Source organism: Mandrillus leucophaeus, unplaced genomic scaffold (genome assembly GCF_000951045.1).
Source record: "Mandrillus leucophaeus isolate KB7577 unplaced genomic scaffold, Mleu.le_1.0 Scaffold570, whole genome shotgun sequence".
NCBI lineage: Eukaryota > Metazoa > Chordata > Mammalia > Primates > Cercopithecidae > Mandrillus > Mandrillus leucophaeus.
Window position 1 is genome coordinate 913723 of NW_012106142.1, and position 19450 is coordinate 933172.

A 19450-nucleotide genomic window follows, 5' to 3' on the forward strand; every position below is an offset into this window, starting at 1 on the left:
AGGCTGGCCGCAGTGGCTCACGCCTGTATTCCCAACACTTTGGGAGGCTGAGGCGGGTGGATCACCTGACGTCAGGAGTTTAAGACCAGCCTGGCCAACATGGTGAAACCCCATCTCTACTAAAAATACAAAACTTAGCTGGGCATGGTGGTGCATGCCTGTAATCCCAGCTATTAGGGGGGCTGAGGCAGGAGGACTGCTTGAACCTGGGAGGCAGAGGTTGCAGTGAGCTGAGATCGTGCCACTGCACTCCAGCCTGGGAAACAGAGCGAGACTCAGTCTCAAAAAAGAAAAAAAAATGAGAAAAAAAAGGGTGAGAGTGGAAGCTTTATTTATGTTTAATATGTTTAATACAATTTCAGTGTATATTCTTGTGTTCAATACAGTTAATATCTGGAGTGAACAAGGTCGGTCTCATACATCTATCTGTCCTTTCTTCTCCGCACGTTGAATACAAGGGAAACAGGTTTCTTGGTTTTATAGGCCACACTTTTCTTGATGCGCTCTCCTTTGATGTTAACAATATATGGCAAGAGAGGGGGCCGGACGGTCAAAACTGTTCCTTCAGGTGTATAGCCTCGGAGATGCAGTCTGTCTTTAACATTAGGTGTTACTGAAACCCAACCTATGCAGGCACGTGACACAACACAAAAGGCTGTTAGCAGTCATCTTATTAAAAATACCAAACCAAAGCTGAAAATGGAATATCAGAGAAGGCTGTCACTCTCTTTCACTCTCTTATTATTTTATTATTTTTAAAGAAACTATCTTGCTATGTTACCCAGGCTGAACTCAAGTTCCTGGGCTCAATCGATCCTCCTGCCTCAGCCTCCTGAGAAGCCAGGGGAACAGGTAGGCACACCTTATTTTTAGCATACAATGTGTTTATGAAAAGTACAAACTTATTTTCAGAATAGGCTGTATTTTATGAATAAACTAGTATGTATACCTTAAAATAATCAGCTCTCATCAGTTAAGGCACTTTTCTATTAAAAAAATTGTCAGTAAGGCTGCTTTATTCACTTTTTGTTTTTTTTTTTTGAGATGGAGTTTGGCTCTTGTTGTCCAGGCTGGAGTGCGATGGCGTGATCTCGGCTCAACGCAACCTCCACCTGCCAGGTTCAAGTGATTCTCCTGCCTCAGTCTCCTGAGTAGCTGGGATTACAGGCATGCGCCACCACGCCCGGCTAATTTTGTATTTTTAGTGGAGACTGAGTTTCTCCATGTTGGTCAGGCTGGTCTCAAACTCCCGACCTCAGGTGATCCGCCTGCCTTGGCCTCCCACGTGCTGGGATTACACGTGTGAGCCACTGCACCCGTCCTTTTATTCACTTTTTAAAAAGTGCTTGGCATAAAATTACCTGCAGAGGAAAACTTGATGTCTGCCACTGCTTCAGATCCCCCTCGTCCTTCTTTTAACATAATATCTTCAGCAACAAGAGGAGGAAATCCTGCCATTCGTTCTTTTCCACCCATTGGAACCTTCCAATGAAATAAAGATATTTACAAGTTCAAATTAAATTTCTTGGAACTCTAACATTAAGTAAATCACTGATAAGATAATTCTGTACAGGGATCAATAATAAAATCCTTTCAAATATTCAACTGTTGAAAAGAACATACAATCACTTCTGGGGTCAAATGAAAAGGAAGGGAACTCTGTGATGGGATGAAGCCTACAAATCTCAGGGCCCTGGGCCACACATTGGGCAAGCACCTGGCAACAGCCTCTGGACAGGAGAATTGTGCTTCACTGACACTGTTTTTAGAATCTTCCACAGGGCTTCACATAGATTAATGTTGGGCAATTAAGGCACGGTCCTTCGAAGTACCTCAGTTCTTACAAGTATGGCCATCAAGATTAATGCCTGGTCTTTATGAGATAAGAGTCCATATATAATGGATAAGATTTAGTTTTATGTTTACAGGTGTTTCCATGATGAGAAGTAATTGAGTTTTTTTTTTTTTTTTGAGACGGAGTTTTGCTCTTGCTGCCCAAGTTGGAGTGCAATGGCACGATATCAGCTCACTGCAACCTCCGCCTCCAGGGCTCAAGTGATTCTCTTGCCTCAGCCTCCCGAGTAACTGGGATTACAGGTGTGCGCCACCATGCCAGGCTAATTTTTTGTATTTTTAGTAGAAACAGGGTTTCACCATGTTAGCCAGGCTGGTCTTGAACTCCTGACCTCAGGTGATCTGCCCGCCTCGGCCTCCCAAAGTGCTGGGATTACAGGAGTGGGCCACTGTGCCTGGCCGTAACTGATAATTTATTCATCTATTCATTAGCAAATCTCTCCTGTGTTTAGCACTAAGGACACAAAGATAGATTTTGCAGTATGGTTTCTGCCCCCAAGGAGATCAAAGGGGTAAATAATATGTAAGCAAATACAAGGTCAGAAATGTAATGTGAGGCATCTACAAGTACTATGGTTGTGAAGGAAGGAGTAATGAATGCGTTCAGTCAAGGAAAACATTAGCAAAGAAGCAATATATATATAAAACAAACAACAACAACAAAAACAAATAAGCAATTATGAGGAATATTTTGAGAAATGAGTCAAAGTTATTCGGTGGAAAGATATTCTCGGTCAGCACAGGTACAGATAAAAACTGGAAAAAGGATGATGAGTTCAGGGAACTGTAGCTTCATTGTCCAAAGTATGGTGTGTGTGTGTATGTGTGTGTGTGTATTTGTGTGTATTAGTGATGAGGCTATCAGTTTATACAACTTTTTGCAACAATGTCACTATTGGGCACTCAAAATGTGGCTGGTGACACTAAGCAGCCATATTTTAAATTTTCTTTTCTTTTTTTTTTTTTTACAGACAGGGTTTCACCCTGTCACCCAGGCTACAGTGCAGTGGCATAATCATGGCTCACCACAGCCTCATACTCCTGGGCTCAAGTGGTGCTCCTGCCTCAACCTCTCGAGGAGCTGGGACTACATGGACTACAGGTGCATGCCACCATACCTGGCTAACTTGAGCAAAAATTTTTTTTGAGATGGAGTCTCTCTCTGTCACCCAGGCTGGAGTGTAGTGGCGTGATCTTGGCTCACTGCAACCTCTGCCGCCCCGGTTCAAGCGATTCTCCTGCCTCAGCCTCATGAGTGGCTGGGATTATACGCACCCACCACCACACCTGGCTAATTTTTGTATTTTTAGTAGAGATGGGGTTTCACCATCTTGGCCAGGCTGGTCTTGAACTCCTGACCTTGTCATCCATCTGTCTTGGCCTCCCAAAGTGCTGGGATTACAGGGGTGAGCCACCGCGCCTGGCCCAACGTGAGCAAATTTTAATTGTCACTAATATATTTAAATTTAGATACCCACATGTGGCTAATGGCTACCAAATTGGACAGTGTAGTCTAGAGAAACAACAGCTGTGTGGCTATTCTAGGATCAGTCTATATAGCGCAAATGTGCTTTATAGCCAGAATTGTCAAAGAGAATGAGGTGAGGGAAAGCTAGCTCAAGATATTGTATAACAGTTCTGTCCAACAAAGGCCTTCCTAACAGAGCTATTGGACCATTCCAGTGTATACTAACCATAACCATGCAATCATTAAGGCGTGTTGCCTTACCTGGAGTAACGTATGACCTGCATGCTTCTGATACAGAGTGTCTGCCCTGTCCAAGGAGGTGATATGCACAGGGAGGGTGTTGGAAGCCACGACTGTAAACCAAGCTGACTGATTTCCCTTAAGAAAGGAAGAAGTCATTTGACCTGGTGAAAAACTTGGAAAACCTGCATATTCAAGGTACAATCAACTATCAAAAAAACCCAAAAAACAAAAACCAAAAACCCAATCAGACTCCCTTTATAAGTATTGGTATGGCAGTAGCTGTAAATCAAATTATACTAAGAACAGGGGCACAATACTGAAGCAGTGCATTTCAGCAATTCATGTGAAACTATGACTTCTTTGACAGACTCAATACTATTTTTGAAAAAACGTGTCTATTATTAAAAATTAAAAGGAAATACTATCTGCTTCAATTGTCTCTGTGTAAAGTTAGGTTTAAAATATTAACATTTTACGTGCTCTAATGAAATATATAAGGGTGCAAGCCTGGTGTAGTGGCTCATGCCTGTAATCCCAGCACTTTGGAAGACCGAGGTGGGTGAATCCCTTGAGCTCAAGTTTGAGACCAGCCTGGGCAACATGGCAAAACCCCATCTCTATAAAAAATACAAAAATTAGCTGGGTGTGGTGATGTGTGCCTGTAGTCCCGGCTACTTGCGGGGCTGAGGTGGGAGGATCACTGGAGCCCAGGAGGTTGAGGCTGCAGTGAGCCATAACTATCACTGCACTCCAGTCTGGGCAACAGAGTTTCAAAAACAAACAAACAAAAAAAAACAACCAACTCCCCCAAAAACAAAAAACCAACAACCTCCCAAAACGAAATATATAAGGATTCTAAGTGTGTAAAGCAAAATTTCTAACAAAGTATGAGCAAACACAAAACCCAAGAAATGTGCTATAGTGATGGCCTGTAAGTTGTATTGTGTTGTTGGACATATCCATGTTTCATTTTCCTTTTTTCTCTTCACTTTAGCAAAGGGAGAACAATTCCATAGACACTCCAAAATCTCTAGATGCTAAATAAATGAATACCAAACAAAAAAGGATATGCATAAAAACACACATATCATGGGAAACAAAGTGTGGAATTAATTTAATGCCTGTAACCCTGTACCTAAAGGTTTGAGTTTATCCCATAGATTTGACTCTGTCCCACAGAATAGGGATAGTATCTTGTTTTAAATGCCAAGCTGTGTGGGGTACTCAATTGAAAACATAGTTTTTAAGACCTAGCACTTTTTGGGGGGGATGAGGGAGTAGGGCATTTATTTTCTCCAAGTTTTTTTTTTTTTTTTTTTGAGATGGAGTCTCACCGCATCACCCAGGCTAGAGTGCAGTGGTGCGATTTCAGTTCACTGCAGCCTCCGCCTCCCAGGTTCAAGTGATCTTCCTGCCTCAGCCTCTCTAGTAGCTGGGATTACAGGTGCGCCACCACGCCCAGCTGATTTTTGTATTTTTAGTAGAGATGGGTTTTCACCACATTGACCAAGCTGGTCTTGATCTCCTGGCCTCAAGTGATCAGTCTGCCTCAGTCTCCCACAGTGCTGGAATTACAGGCATGAGCCACCATGCCCAGCCATCCCCAAGTTTTTATTACAGAAATTTTTAAACATAAAAACAAATTAAACCCTATACAATCATGGCTTAGTTATCAACATTTTGTCAGTTTTGTTCATATATCTGCTTCCTTAAAGTGAATCCCAATATTTTAAAATCAGTTTTTAATGGTACAGACTTTACTTACCTGCAGGAAATCTATGCGGCCTATAGCACCCAAAAACAGAACCATTCCTGGTTTAAGCACAAAAGTTCTTGGAACAATGGACTGTGTTGGCAAAACAACATTCACTTCTTTTTCTGTTAGAAGATTTAAAATCTGTGAAGCAAATGGCAGATTTTTTTAGAAAAATACTTTCATTGGAAATATATTATGATTTACCTGTAAAATAAAAAGTGAAGAAAAATATGCCAGACTTCAAAGTAAACTAAATTATGTCAGTTTGCTACACATCAAATTTATATAGATTCTTCCTGTCTAAATTAATCTCAATCTGATGGCTCTACCTTTGTTTTACAACTTAATCTACAGTAATGGCAAAATAACTTTATAGGTGTATGAGACTTTCCTATGTCAGCAGCATTCCCTAAATGTCAAAATTAATGTGAACCTGAAAACATGTTGATTCAATACCAAGATAGAAAATATATGTTCTCCTTATCAAGGCTTGTGGGGAGTAGCAATTTCAGCTTAAAGTAATGGTATATGTGACCTCATGTCCTAGTGGTAAGTATGCATGCATTAAATGCAAAATGGTCACCCCATTCTAGGAGCAAGTAAATTGGCTGAAGAACCTCTTTCTAAATTCTGGTCTTCAATTTCCTTATTTATCCCAAATATTCAGCAGAGAATGAGAAAAAGTTATAAATCCCCTATGTTTATAACATAGGGGATTTATAATTTATCCCTATAATTTATCATAAATCCCTTCTAAGGATGACAAGTTCCTAGAGAGACTAGAGAAAAATAGAAAAAGGAAAGACAGAAGTACAAGATTCTGGAAAGATTTAAGGAATCAAATTCTGGTTAAAAAAGAATAAAGAAGGTACAAATTGGACACAAAACTTGTAAACTTCCTTTTTAAGAATAACAAGAGGCTGGGCACAGTGGCTCACGCCTGTAATCCCAGCACTTTGGGAGGCTGAGGCGGGCGGACCACCTGAGGTCGGGAGTTCAAGAGACCAGCCTGACCAACATGGAGAAAGCGCATCTCTACTAAAAATACAAAATTAGCCGGGCATGGTGGTGCACACCTGTAATCCCAGCTACTCGGGAGGCTGAGGCAGGAGAATCGCTTGAATTCGGGAGGCGGAGGTTGTAGTGAGCCGAGATCACACCATTGCCCTCTAGCCTGGGCGACAGAGCAAGACTCCGTCTCAAAGAAAAAAAAAAGAATAACAAGAAAATAAAAAATAGAAATGATACATCACAAGAAAATAATAAGGGAGCTACAAATAGTTTTCTTCATTATTTGTGTTTGAAAAGGCACATTAAAAGCCATTTGCAGGTCAGTCGATGGTGGCTCATGCCTGTAATCCCAGGACTTCCAGAGGCAGCAACAGGCAGATCGCTTGAGCTCAGGAGTTTTTTCTTTTTTTGAGATGGAGTCTCACTGTGTCACCCAGGCTGGAGTGCAGTGGCACGATCTTGGCTCACTGCAACCTCTGCCTCCCAGGTTCAAGCAATTCTCCTTTCTCAGTCTCTCAAGTAGCTGAGATTACAGACATGCGCCACCATGCTTGGCTAATTTTTTTTGGTATTTTTAGTAAAGACGGGGTTTTGTCACATTGGCCAGGCTGGTCTCGAACTCCTGACCTCAAGTGATCCACCTGCCTTGGTCTCCTGAAGTGCTGTGATTAGAGGTATGCGCCATCACGCCCAGCTGAGCTCAGGAATTTGAGACCAGCCTGGGTAACATGGCAAAACCCCACCTCTATGAAAAATACAAAAATTAGCCGGGGTGGTGTGTGTCTGTAGTTTCTAGCTACCCTAGAGGCTGAGGTGGAGGATCGCTTAAGCCAGGAAGGCAGAAGTTACAGTGGGCCAAGATTCCACCACTGCACTCCAGCCTAGACCAGACTGGGCAACATAGCAAGGTCCTGTGGCTACAAAAACTAAACAATGAGTTGGACATGGTGGTGTGTACTTGTGGCCCTAGCTACTTGAGAGGCTGAAGTGGGAGGATTGGTTGAGACCAGGACTTTGTAGTTACTTGATCATGCCACTGCATTCCAGCCTGGGCAACAGGGAAAACTTTGTCTCTCTGTTTTTTTTTTTTTGTTGTTGAGACAGGGTTTCCCTCTGTTGCCCAGGCTGGGCTGCAGTGGCAAGATCTCAGCTCACTGCAACCTCTGCCTCCCAATAAGTGTATCAAGTGATTCTTGTGCCTCAGCCTCCTGAGTAGCTGGGATTACAGGCATGCACCACCATGCCCAGCTAATTTTTTGTATTTTTAGTAGAGATACAGTTTTGGCATGTTGCCCAGGCTGGTCTCAAACTCCTGGGCTCAAGCAATCCTCCCACCTCCGCCTCCCAAAGTGCTGGGACTACAGGCGTAAGGCACAATGCGCAGCCTGAGTCTTAATACTTCCATTTCACAACAGAGATACTTGGTTCAGTTTGGGAAACCCTGGTTTAAGACAGCAAATAAGTGTATCTGTAAACTAATAGAGAAGAAAACTACCAGTGCTGACAGACATTTATATCTAAAAATTTGGGGTTCTCATTCTGCTGTCTAGAATATTTTGCAAATTCTTGCCTTTCTGACACAACTCTTTCATAGAGGGTATATGACTTAAGTAACTGCTATGCCTGATCTAACAGCATCTGAGAGGGAAGAATTAGTCTGGGCGTGGTGGCTCACATCTGTAATCCTAGCACTCTGGGAGGCCGAGGTGGGTGGATTACCTGAGGTGAGGGGTTCAAGACCAGCCTGGTGAAACCGTCTCTAGTAAAAATACGAAAAGTAGCCGGGTGTGGTGGCACATGCCTCTAAAACCAGCTACTTGGGAGGCTGAGGCAGGAGAATTGCTTGAACCCAGGAGGCAGAAGTTGCAGTAAGCCAAGATCATTGCGCCACTGCACTCTAGCCTGGGGGAGACAGTCAGACTCCGTCTCAAAAAAAAAGTTGTGGGGAGGAAGAATTAGTTCATTAAGCTAAAGTGATAGAATATTATTAGAAAGCAGTTCTGAACTTTTGGACTGCTAAGGAAGAAAAGATGGCATTAGCAATTATTCTAGGAGGGCAATAAAAGTTAAAAGGTCTATATGATTCAATGACAGGGGACACCAAATAGAATACAATTCTGAGAATGTAACTGTAAGTGTTACTGATAAGGCCAAGAAAAGTACCTAAGAAACCAATGTGGTTTTGTAGGGAGACACAGAGATAATTAGAATAATCAGAAACTGGTCAGTAACCAGATTCAAAGGAAGTGATTAATGAATCTCTTGTGAGGCTGTATCCTGGATGCACATTTGAGTCAATCAATGATCTGAATGAAGATCCAAACTGCAAATATAAAAAGTAATGAGATTTAATGAATATTTAACAGAGTAAGATATAGGCTGAATTTAACAAGACAAAGTCAAAGTTACCTATGAGGCCCAAAGTTGTCCATGAGCAGTTGGATTAAAGAGAGGCATAGGAACAAGACAGGTAGAGTTAATGTTATTCTTTTTTTTTGAGACGGAGCCTCGCTATGTCACCCAGACTGGAGTGCAGTGGCGCAATCTCAGCTCACTGCAAGCTCCACCTCCTGGGTTCATGCCATTCTCCTGCCTCAGCCTCCCCAGTAGATGGGATTACAGGTGCCTGACACCATGCCTGGCTATTTTTGTATTTTTAGTAGAGACGGGGTTTTGCCCTGTTAGCCAGGATGGTCTTGATCTCCTGACCTTGTGATCTGCCCGCCTGTGCCTCCCAAAGTGCTGGGATTACAGGCGTGAGCCACTGTGCCCAGCTGGAGTTAATGCTATTCTAAATCATGCTCACCTGAGAGCACTGCGTTCTCAGTGTCAAACTTTAAGAACAAACATAGAAAACATTCTGAAGAGGCCTGGGTCAATGAATAGCCTGTTTCTCAGGGAGCACAGCTGTAGGAAATGAAGACAAATAATCCAGATTGTCAGCACAGTAAATGCTCAATGTTTGCTGGATGAACTAATGAAAGAGAAGAAAAGGGAGGGATAGGTGAAGAAGAGATGGGATGTTACACTTTAAAATATTTCAAAGTCTGGCAAGGGAAATAGGTATTACGTTAGTCCCATATGGCTTTAGGGAACAATGGGTGCATGTTACAGGGAGACTGTTCAGCTCAGTACACTCAATACAAAGAGAAGGTCAAAGACCCAAATGAGTTACCTTGGAAGGTGACGGGGCACAGTTTCAGTTAATGGTGAGTCACTCCTTTCAGTTCAAGATGGAGGACCCCCTGATGGATATGTTATAGGGGTAATTCAAGCAGGAACTAGGGAGGTGGACTTCAGTGATATTTATGTTTTTTTCCAATCTCAAAACCTAGGCTTCTGTAAATGTTCTGTAAATGTTTCCCTAACTAAGGTAACAATCACAATGATAAGAAATAAGTTGCTTGTCAGCAATGAAGTCTATCAAATGGAACAGAGAACTTGAGGGCATACAGATTCACCCTTAAACAGCTTTTATGAATGAATCAGAACTGAGTCTAAAATGGAAGTATACTTCTTTTCCTGTTTTCTGCCAATTAAGACAGTGGTACTTGTACAATTTAAAGTAAATGTTTCAGAGGCTGATATGACTAGTAATAAAACTCCAGTTTCCCATTTAGCTGGCTCTGCATGCATTACACTCTTTCTCTATTGCAATTCCCCTGTCTTGATAAATTGGCTATATATGAGCAGCAAGCAATATAAACCCATTAAAAAAGAAAAAGAAAGTAAATGTTTCTAAAGGAAACCAAATACATACACAGTTTTCTTTTGTAATTCCAGGGGTGTCATAAAACCAGTGGGCATCTTTCACATCTTGTGCAGTCAATTCTACTTGTTTGGTGGATTTGTGCGTACCCATAACAGGTTCATTTTCCATGTCAAAGGCAAGTGAATCAGCATCAAACTCAAAGGGAACTGTATCCTTCCGTTCTTCTGAATACAAGAATGTCCTTCCAACCCTTCCTAGAACAAGTTATAGTAAGGTTATCAGTCACTCCTTTAATACTTTTGACTCCAGACATAATTTTTATGTTTCCCTCAAACAAGTTACTAAGATTACAGTGTAGGGAAGTGAGACAACAATGATACTTTTTTTTTCTTCCAAAAAGCAATGGGAGTCAAACTCTTGCAATAATCAAGTGTGTGGCTGGCGGTGTACATGGAGTGGCAGGGGTGAGTGTGTGTGGAAATCAAACTGTTTTAAAGAAAGCCTGAAAAGATATACCAAGGAAAGACAGACAATCTAATCTAAAGCTGCTGCATGGAGTAAAAACTTTTACTACCTGTACCGCTCTGGGTTTCCAAATAGTAGCCTGAGTGCTAAAAGGCCTCTTTGTTGCAGAATGAGGAAGGCAGTCTCTCCTCACAAAAACTGGCTAGCCTTGGACAACCGTATTTCACGTTGCTTAACAAAGAATTTTAGCATAATACCAACCAGGGTTTTCCCATAGAGGATGCTTACCTACGACATAACCATGCTTTTTCAGGACATTAAGCTGATTTTGTTCTTGCTCACTAAGATCTTCTTCAGCTTGAGTTGAATCTTTTTTAAGTCTTTGATGTCTTTTAAACCTTCTGTAAGGAGTTGGGTTGCAAATGGGAAACTTTAGAAGGTTTAATGTAGTACCTGAAATACACAGAATAAATACATCTTTAGAAAAGGGAATAAGGGGGAAGAAAATGAACATTTTTGAGGATCTACACTGTGTCGGTTACTGTAATAAAATATAAAATTACTGACACTTTACAAATGAGGAAATAGGTTAAGAGATTAGCTCACAGGGGAAACCAGAATTTGAATCCAAAATCTGTAGGCCCGATTTCTTTCAATTTTCATCACATTACCATTCAGTATAAAAGTAATATTTGTATAAAATTCAAAGTGCAAGACAGAGAAGAGCAGCTTACTAAATGAAACTCTGGTTTCAAGGGAACAAATAGGGCAGTCAGTTTTGTAAACTTAAATTTAAACCTGGCTGGACGTGGTGGCTCACATCTGTAATCCCAGCACTTCGGGAGTCCCAAGCGGGTGGATCACTTGAGGTCAGGAGTTCCAGACCAGGCTGGCCAACATGGTGAAACCCCCCTCTCTACTAAAAATACAAAAAAATTAGCTGGGTGTGGTGGTGTGTGCCTGTAGTCCAGCTACTCGGGAGGTTGAGGCAGGAGAATCGCTTGAACCCGGGAGGCAAGGGTTGCGGTGAGGTGAAATCACACCACTGCACTCCAACCTGGGCGACAGAGTGAGACTCTGTCTCAAAAAAAAAAAAAAAAAAAAAAAAAAGCTAGAATTACAGATGTGAGCCACTGAGCCCAACAAAGCCACACATCAAATTGCACTAATGAGCCGGGAGTGGTGGCTCACACCTGTAATCCCAGCACTTTGGGAGGATGAGGCGGGTAGATCACTTGAGGTCAGGAGTTGCAGACCTGCCTGGCCAACGTGGTGAAACCCTGTTTTTACCAAAGATACAAAAATTAGCTGGGCATGGTGGTACTTACCCGTAATCTCGGCGCTTTGGGAGGCCAAGGTGGGCAGATCACGTGAGGCCAGGAGTTCGAGACCAGCCTGACCGACATGGTGAAACCCCACCTCTACTAAAAATACAAAAATTAGGCCGAGTGTGGCGGCTCACGCCTGTAATCCCAGCACTGTGGGATGCTGAGGCGGGCGGATCACGAGGTCAGGAGTTCGAGACCAGCCTAACCAACATGGTGAAACCCCGTCTCTACTAAAATTACAAAAATTAGCTGGGCATAGTGGCGTGTGCCTGTAATCCCCGTTACTCAGGTGGCTGAGGGAGGAGAATCTCTTGAACTCGGGAGGAGGAGGTTGCAGTGAGCTGAGATCTCAGGCCACTGAACTCCAGCCTAGGCGACAGAGTGAGGCTCTGTCTCAAAAACAAAACAAACAAAAAAACACAAATTTCATTAGGTTCAGACAGTAAAAAGGGCGCACACTTTCTGAAACAATATACAAAGAAGTTACAAAACAGATCTCCAGAACAGGAACTTTGTTTTGTTCCCTGGTCTATCTCCAGTGCCTAGTGACTGGGAACAGAGAAGTGCTCCATAAACACTGTAATTAGAAAATTACTACAACACATCCTGAATTTTTCCTAGCAGTAAGCTGACACAGAAGAGAGGTGTGACCAGGTGGGGAGAGAATTTGTAAAGGGAAGGGTACAGGCAGCCCGTAGTGGACATTAAGGGAGGATGTAGTCGGTGCCTCAGCTAGGACCAGACGTCCACCTTGTCAGAAAACGAAGAGGGAGAGCCTCCTAAAACTCACCTGGCCAAGGGGAGATGGTGGCTCTGTCGATGGCCTCGGAGCCCTTGGCGGTGCAGTAATCGGACTCCAGGAGCGTGTTAAAGAGAGTGGATTTGCCCGCATTGGTGGCGCCCACTAAGTAGACGTCCCCACGGTAGCGCCAGGAGCGCTGAAGGGCAGAGATCAACTCTTCCACTCCATAGCCGGTCTTGGCGCTGATCAGTCGCACGTCTCTGACCACCGTGCGGGACCAGTTCGGCGGATTCGAATTCTCCCCGTCCTGTGGCTCGTTCTTGACGGGGATCTGTGGCCCTTGGTGGCCAGGGGCCAGCAGGAGCCCGGCCTGGGCACAGTCGTCCCACAGTCGCTCCCGCAGCCTCTGCCGGTAGCCAGGAGCATCCTGGGGCAGGAGGTCCACTTTGTTTCCCAGCACGATCAGCTGCTTGGGGCCCACCAGCGCAGGCAAGTCGGGCAGCAGGGCGTCGGGCAGGTCGAGCAGGTCCACCATGTAGAGCACCAGGGAAGGCCCGGGCCGCCGCAAAGAGGCGCTCACCAGCTCCAGGTACTGCTCGCGGCTCACCTGCAGGCGTAGAGCGCGCCGGTGGTGCACCAGCAGCCAGCATCGCTGGCACACGGTCCGCGCCAGCCCGCCGTCTGCCTCCGCCATGCGGCGGAACTTGTCGCAGGGCAGGTAGCCGGGCACGCCGGGGTCCTGGCAGTGCAGCTCTGCCCCGCAGCCCGAGCAGTTCACGCCGCTGGGCGGCACTGCCGCGTCCGGGTGCCCCACGACCGGGTGCTCCCGGGGCCTGGTCCGTAGGTTTTGCTGTCGCCGCTCCTCCCGCCGCTGCTGCCTCTGTCGCTCCTCCTCCTCCTGCTGTTGCTGGAGCTCCTGCAGCTGCTCTTCGCGGGTGGGCTCCGGCTCTGGGATGTACTCCGGGAACAGAAAACGCTCCTGCATGTCAGCACCTTCTCCAAAGCCCTCCGTGTCCACGGGGTCATAAGGAAGCTCGCGTCCCAGACTCGATGAGTGCTGGAAGGAGGAGGCGGCAGCGCGCCTCCTCCCCAAGGGCGGCTCCCGGAGGCCATGGCGCGCTGCCGTGGGAGCGAATCCACGAAAGAAAAGGCTCAGCACCCTGAACTGCAGGCGAGCGGGCAGCATGAGGAAGTAGCTCCAGGCAAAGGGGCGGAGTCACAAGCGCGCACGCGTACTAGGGCCCGAGGCGACGCGCGTGTTAGACCCGAGACGAAAGCGAGTGGGTACTTGGGAGCTGTCCTGGTTAGTTTTGCGTCTAATCTCGTGAGTTCTCGCGATTTAAGCGCCGAGACTGAGAACCTACTTAAAGCTATGGCAAAGGCACTGGACGCACTGGAGGATTGAGCTAGATAGGCAGAAGAGAGTGATGAGCGTTTTGGGTTTTTTCACTTTCAGGCTTAACTCCTCACTGCTAGCCCAAGCCGCCCGTAATAAATCACATTTAAAAAGGAGCTTCCGGGCCGGGCGCGGTGGCTCACGCCTGTGATCCCAGCACTTTGGGAGGCCGAAGCGGGCGGATCATGAAGTCAGGAGATCGAAACCATCCTGGCTAAGACGGTGAAACCCTGTCTCTACTAAAAATACAAAAAATAAACCGGGCGTGGTGGCGGGCGCCTGTAGTCCCAGCTACTCAGGAGGCTGAGGCAGGAGAACGGCGTGAACCCGGGAGGCGGAGCTTGCAGTGAGCCGAGATCGCGCCACTGCACTCAAGCCTGGGTGACAGAGCGAAACTCCGTCTCAAAAAAACAAAACAAAACAAAACAAAACGGAGCTTCCGGCCGGGCGCGTGGCTGGAACGGTAGGCGAGCGGGCAGCTCGCCTCTAATCCCAGCACCTTGGGAGGCCGAGGCGGGCGGATCACCTGAGATCGAGACCAGCCTGGCAAACGTGGTGAAACCCCGTCTCTACTAAAAATACAAAAATTAGCCGGGCGGGCCCAGCTATTTGGGAGGCCGAGGCAGGAGAATCACTTGAACCCAGGAGACGGAGGTTGCAGTGAGCCGAGATCGCTCCACTGCACTCCAGCCTGGGCAACAGAACGAGACTCCATTTCAAAAAATAATAAATAAATAAAAATAAAAATTGCTTCGTGTTTTGGTCTTTATAAAGGCAAATCAATTGAGCATCCCAATATCGCAGATTCACAGAACGAGCACTTTTTATTAATAAGTATACTTGGCTTTGTTTTCAGGTGTCGTTATTTGTGCAACGACATTGAAAAACAAGCAGAAATAAAACATTAACGGGACGGATGCGACAGCAGATTGCGGGAGCTGTCCTCTCAATCAGCCACCGGCAGCGGCGGCCCACAATTTGCGCGTGTGCAACCCAACTCACGCCCAAGCTTGCCCTACAATTTGCGCAGGCGCAGATCCTAACTTTGGCGTCCCTGTGGGCGGCCTCTTGTGTGAGACGCACAGTATTCTGGGAACGTCGGAGACGGAAGTTACTTGGTCTTTAGCTCCCGGCGCTGGTGGCTTCTGCGCGCTTTTTGTCTTTGATTTCGAGTTAGGAGCTCGGGAACCGTTTGGCAATATGTACGACGCGGATGAGGGTAGGTGAAACACATGCCACGGCGGTCCAGCAGGGAAGCTTGGGGAACTGATTGGATTGAGGATTGGGGCCTTCCCTCGCGCCGGCCGCAGAGTCTCTAGCCTTGTTCCCGCACCTTTCAGGCCGGGAACGAAACTGGGGTAGGGAGAGGCGGAGGGTGCAGGGAACACAGAGTTAATATTCCCGGTTAGGTTCACTGCTGCTCTCTGCACTTTCTCGTTCCCTTAGATCTGATCCTCGCTTCCTGTAGTGAAGTAGCGTGCAGAACCGTAAGATAAATTCCGTGGTTTTGAATTTGAAGCAAAGAGCACCGTTTAAAATTTTTCCTTAAAGCCACAGTCGACTTACTGAATAGTTGAAGTGTTGAGTGTCAGCCTGTGTCAGGCAGTGTGGAAGGCCCTGGAAATATATCGGGACAGAGAATATCGGGGGGAGGGTGGAGGGACTCGGTTTAGTCTGACATTTCTTCATGCTGTTTGTAAGTCAAAGGAAATTGTCTTAAAGGATGGCGTTTAAATTTCCTCTTCTCACAGTGTCACAGTTCTCACAATGTCACAGTTCTCAGATATGTATTCTGCTACACTGGACCAATGTATAATATCTGTTTCTTTGCGCATATAGAATTCTTAGTAGTGGCCGAGCGCGATGGCTCCCACCAGCACTTTGGGAGGCCGAGACGTGCAGATCGTTTGAGGCCAGCCTGACCAACATGGGGGAAATCCCGCATCTACTAAAAATACAAAAATTAGCCGAGTGTGATGGCGCGCGCCTGTAATCCCAGTTATTCGGGAGGCTGAGGCCACATCGCTTGAGCCCAGGAGGCGGAGGTTGCAGTGAGCTGAGATTGCGCCTCTGCACCACAGCCTGAATGACAGAGTAAGACTGTCTTGAAAAAAAAAAAAAAAAAAAGAATTCTTAGTTGAATCTAGTGTATTTTCGTAGCTGTCTTTTCCATTCTCCATATCTACTAATGCAAATCTTATTTTCCTCTAGCTCTCAATTCCTTGGCCACCCCTTACATCTCCTCTCTTTATTCCCTCAGCTACTTCTGATAAATGAAATGGAAAAAATTGAAGCAAAAGCTTAAACTTTTTAAAAAAATTTTTTTGAGAGATAGGGTCTGGCCATGTTGCCCAGGCTGTTCTCAAACTCCTGAGCTCAAGCCATCTGCCTGCCTCAGCCTCCCAAAGTGCTGGGATTACAGGCGTAAGCCACTGTGCCCAGCCAAAAACTTAAACTTTTAAAGCTGTTTAAACTTCTGTCTCATTTATATCTTGTGTTCTAGAAATTTATTAGCATCATTATAGTACTTGTTCTTTTTAACTATTATCTCAGTAGAAGAAAAATTCGAAAAAAAGATTTTTTAAAGCATAATTTTTGGCTAGGTAATATATTCTCAGCTCACAAGCCAGAAAGTTTAAAAATGTTAAAGTGGGGTGGCTGGTACAGTGTCTCACGCCTGTTATCCCTGCATTTTGGGAGCTTGAGGTAGGTGGATCGCTTGAGCTCAGCAGTTCAAGACCAGCCTGGGCAACAGGGGAGACCCCCTCTCTATAAGAAATAGAAACATTAGCTGGGTGTGGTGGTGCTCACCTATAGTCCCAGCTACTTGGGGAGCTGAGGCAGGAGGATCGCTTGAGCCTGGGAAGTTGACACTGCTGTGAGCCAAGAACAAAGTGAGACCCTGTCTCAAAAAAAAAAAAAATTAAAGTGTCAGGTCTCCTTCTTACCCACCATCTGCCCAGTTTGAACTCTCCACAGTGGGTAACTACTGTTACAATAGATTTTAATCACTCCGCAGTTTCTTTTTTTTTTTTTTTTGACAGTCTTGCTCTGTTGCCCAGGCTTGAGTGCAGTGGTGCAATCTTGGCTCACTGTAACCTCCGTCTCCCAGGTTCAAGCAGTTCTCCTGCCTCAGCCTCCCTAGTAGCTGGGATTACAGGCGTGCACCAACATGCCCAGCTAATATTAGTATTTTTAGTAGAGACAGGGTTTCTCCATGCTGGCCAGGCTGATCTCAAGCTCCTGACCTCAGGTGATTCACCTGCCTCAGCCTCCCGAAGTGCTGGGACTGCAGGTGTGAGCTACTGCGCCCAGCCTGCACAGTTTCTTTATGCATATATGAGCAAATATAAATGGGATTTTCTCCTTTTTTAAAGACAGAAAGTAATATTCACACTTTTCTCCACTTTTAGATTTTGCTTAATGTATCTAGATTTTAGTATCAGTACACAGAAAGCATCGCCCCCGCCCCTTCGCCCACTCCCCCAGTTACTTAGTTTGTGTGGATGTACCATAACTTAAGTAGTCTCTTGATGGATATTTGATTTATTTCTAGTCATTTTTGGGTTCAGTGCTGTAAATGAATAATCTTGTACATATAATTTGCCCAGATATGTCTGTGGGATGCATTTCTACATATAAAATTGTCACGTCAAATGATACACACCTTTAACATTTTGCTAGATGATGCCAAGTGACCACCATAGTGGTGATTTGTACTGGTTTTGCAATGTATAATGATGCCGTGGAAAAAAGAGTTTATCATAGTTGCTTTAGCAGTGAACCTACATTTTATTCTTGCCTATGTCCTCTGAAATGTTTATTAGATAATGTCCTCATCAGTTTTCAGCCACTATGTGAAAATGTCAGATTTCTGTCATCCATGTGTAAACAAGTTAAACTTTTCATTTTTTTCCTTTTTCTTCTAGTATTTTACCTTTCTCCTTTCATTCACAGCCAAACATAAAAATAATAAGCTGTCCTTGTTTCTAATTTTCATCTTTCATGTCCTTTTCAACTGATTACAATATGTTTCTACTCATGCTACTGCATTAAGATAGCTCTAAGATTGACAGTGACTTCTCAATTGATAAATGAGATGGATATTTAAAAAATCTTATCTAAACCCTGTGGTCTTCAAAACTGTTGATGACATCCTCCTGGAAACTCACTCAGCTTTCTAGCCACATCACTTCCACTTGATTCTTCTTATCTAACTTTTGTTCTCATTTTCTTTCCTGTTCACATTCTCTTTGGGTGATCTCATCCATTTTCCATTGTTCAGTTACCATTTGTATGTGGATGACTTCTGAATGTATACTTCTAGTTTAAAAGCCCTGGTATCTAACTGCCACTGGCCAACTAGGATATCTCCCAGGCTGCTTAACCTTGTCACTGCCCAAACTGAGCTAATTATTTTCTTTTGCTATTCCCCTCCCAAAGTCACTGCCTCCTGTGTTCTCTGTTTCGGTGAAAGGCACTGTTGGCCCTCTGTATCTGTAGGTTTCACATCTGTATATTCAATTAATCTTGGATTGAAAATATTAAAAAGCTTGAGGCCAGGAGTTTGAGACCAGCCTGGGCAACATAGGGAGACCTCATCTCTACAAAAAAATTTAAAAATTAGCTGGGCATGGTGGCGTGTACCTGTGATCCCAGCTACTTGGGATACTGAGGTGGGAGGATTGCTTGAGCCCTAAGAGTTTGAGGCTACAGTGAGCTGTGATCACACCACTGCACTTCAGCCTGGGTAACAGTAAGGCCCTGTCTCAACAAAAAAGAGAATATTAGAAAAAAATTGTGTCCTTGTAAAAATGTACAGACTTTTTTTCTTGTCATTATTCCATAAACATTACAAGTAAACAACTCTTTACATAGCATTTACATTGTATTAGGTATTATAAGTAATCTAGAGATAATTTAAAGGATACAGGAGGATGTGCCTAGGGTATATAACAGTGCCATTTCATGTCAGGGACTTAAGCATCTGTGTTTTGGTATCTGTGGGAGGTCCTGAAACCAGTCTCCAATGGACACTGAGGTACAACTGTTGTACCCTCTGTTGTTGAAATCAAAAACCTGGCCATCATTTTTGACTCCTTTCTTTCACCTCTATATCTAATCAGTCACCAAGCCCTGTTGGTTCTGTCTCCTAAATACGTCAAATCTGGTCACTTCTCTATCCCCTTCACCGTCATTCTAGTTCATGTTGCTGCCATCCCTTGCGTAGATTACTCCTAACTGATTTGTGTACTTCCAATCCATTCTCCACACTGGCCATAGGGATCTTTCAGAAACGAAAATGTGACCTAGCCACAACCCTGCTAAACTCAAATCTCTTGATAAAGGCCAAACTCTTCTTATTCCACTTCCAACTTCACACTCTGCGCTTCCGCTACATTGACCTTCTGTCATTCTTTGAATATGCCATCCTATCTTGCATTATGGGGTCTTTTGCACAATTTGGTTTTTTCT

At 44.6% G+C, this 19450-nt stretch overlaps 2 protein-coding genes across 2 annotated transcripts in view; one reads left to right on the forward strand and one right to left on the reverse strand.

Moving 5' to 3' along the window:
* Positions 1–308: 308 nt before the first annotated feature.
* NOA1 (nitric oxide associated 1) lies at positions 309–15016 on the reverse strand. The gene is made up of 7 exons (XM_011998456.1): positions 12628–15016; positions 10798–10962; positions 10093–10298; positions 5331–5462; positions 3584–3700; positions 1362–1482; positions 309–625 (listed from the first exon to the last, which is right to left on the reverse strand). Exons 1-7 carry the CDS (start codon positions 13763–13765, stop codon positions 423–425), a joined length of 2082 nt encoding a protein of 693 aa, XP_011853846.1. The 5' UTR covers positions 13766–15016; the 3' UTR covers positions 309–422.
* The window catches only part of POLR2B (polymerase (RNA) II (DNA directed) polypeptide B, 140kDa), a 64310-nt gene continuing 58839 nt past the window's right edge, over positions 13980–19450 (forward strand). The window contains exons 1-2 of the mRNA XM_011998454.1: positions 13980–14197; positions 14832–15194. Coding sequence (XP_011853844.1) covers positions 15176–15194 — 19 coding nt within the window. The 5' untranslated portion in view covers positions 13980–14197; positions 14832–15175. The remainder of the gene's footprint in view (positions 14198–14831; positions 15195–19450) is intronic.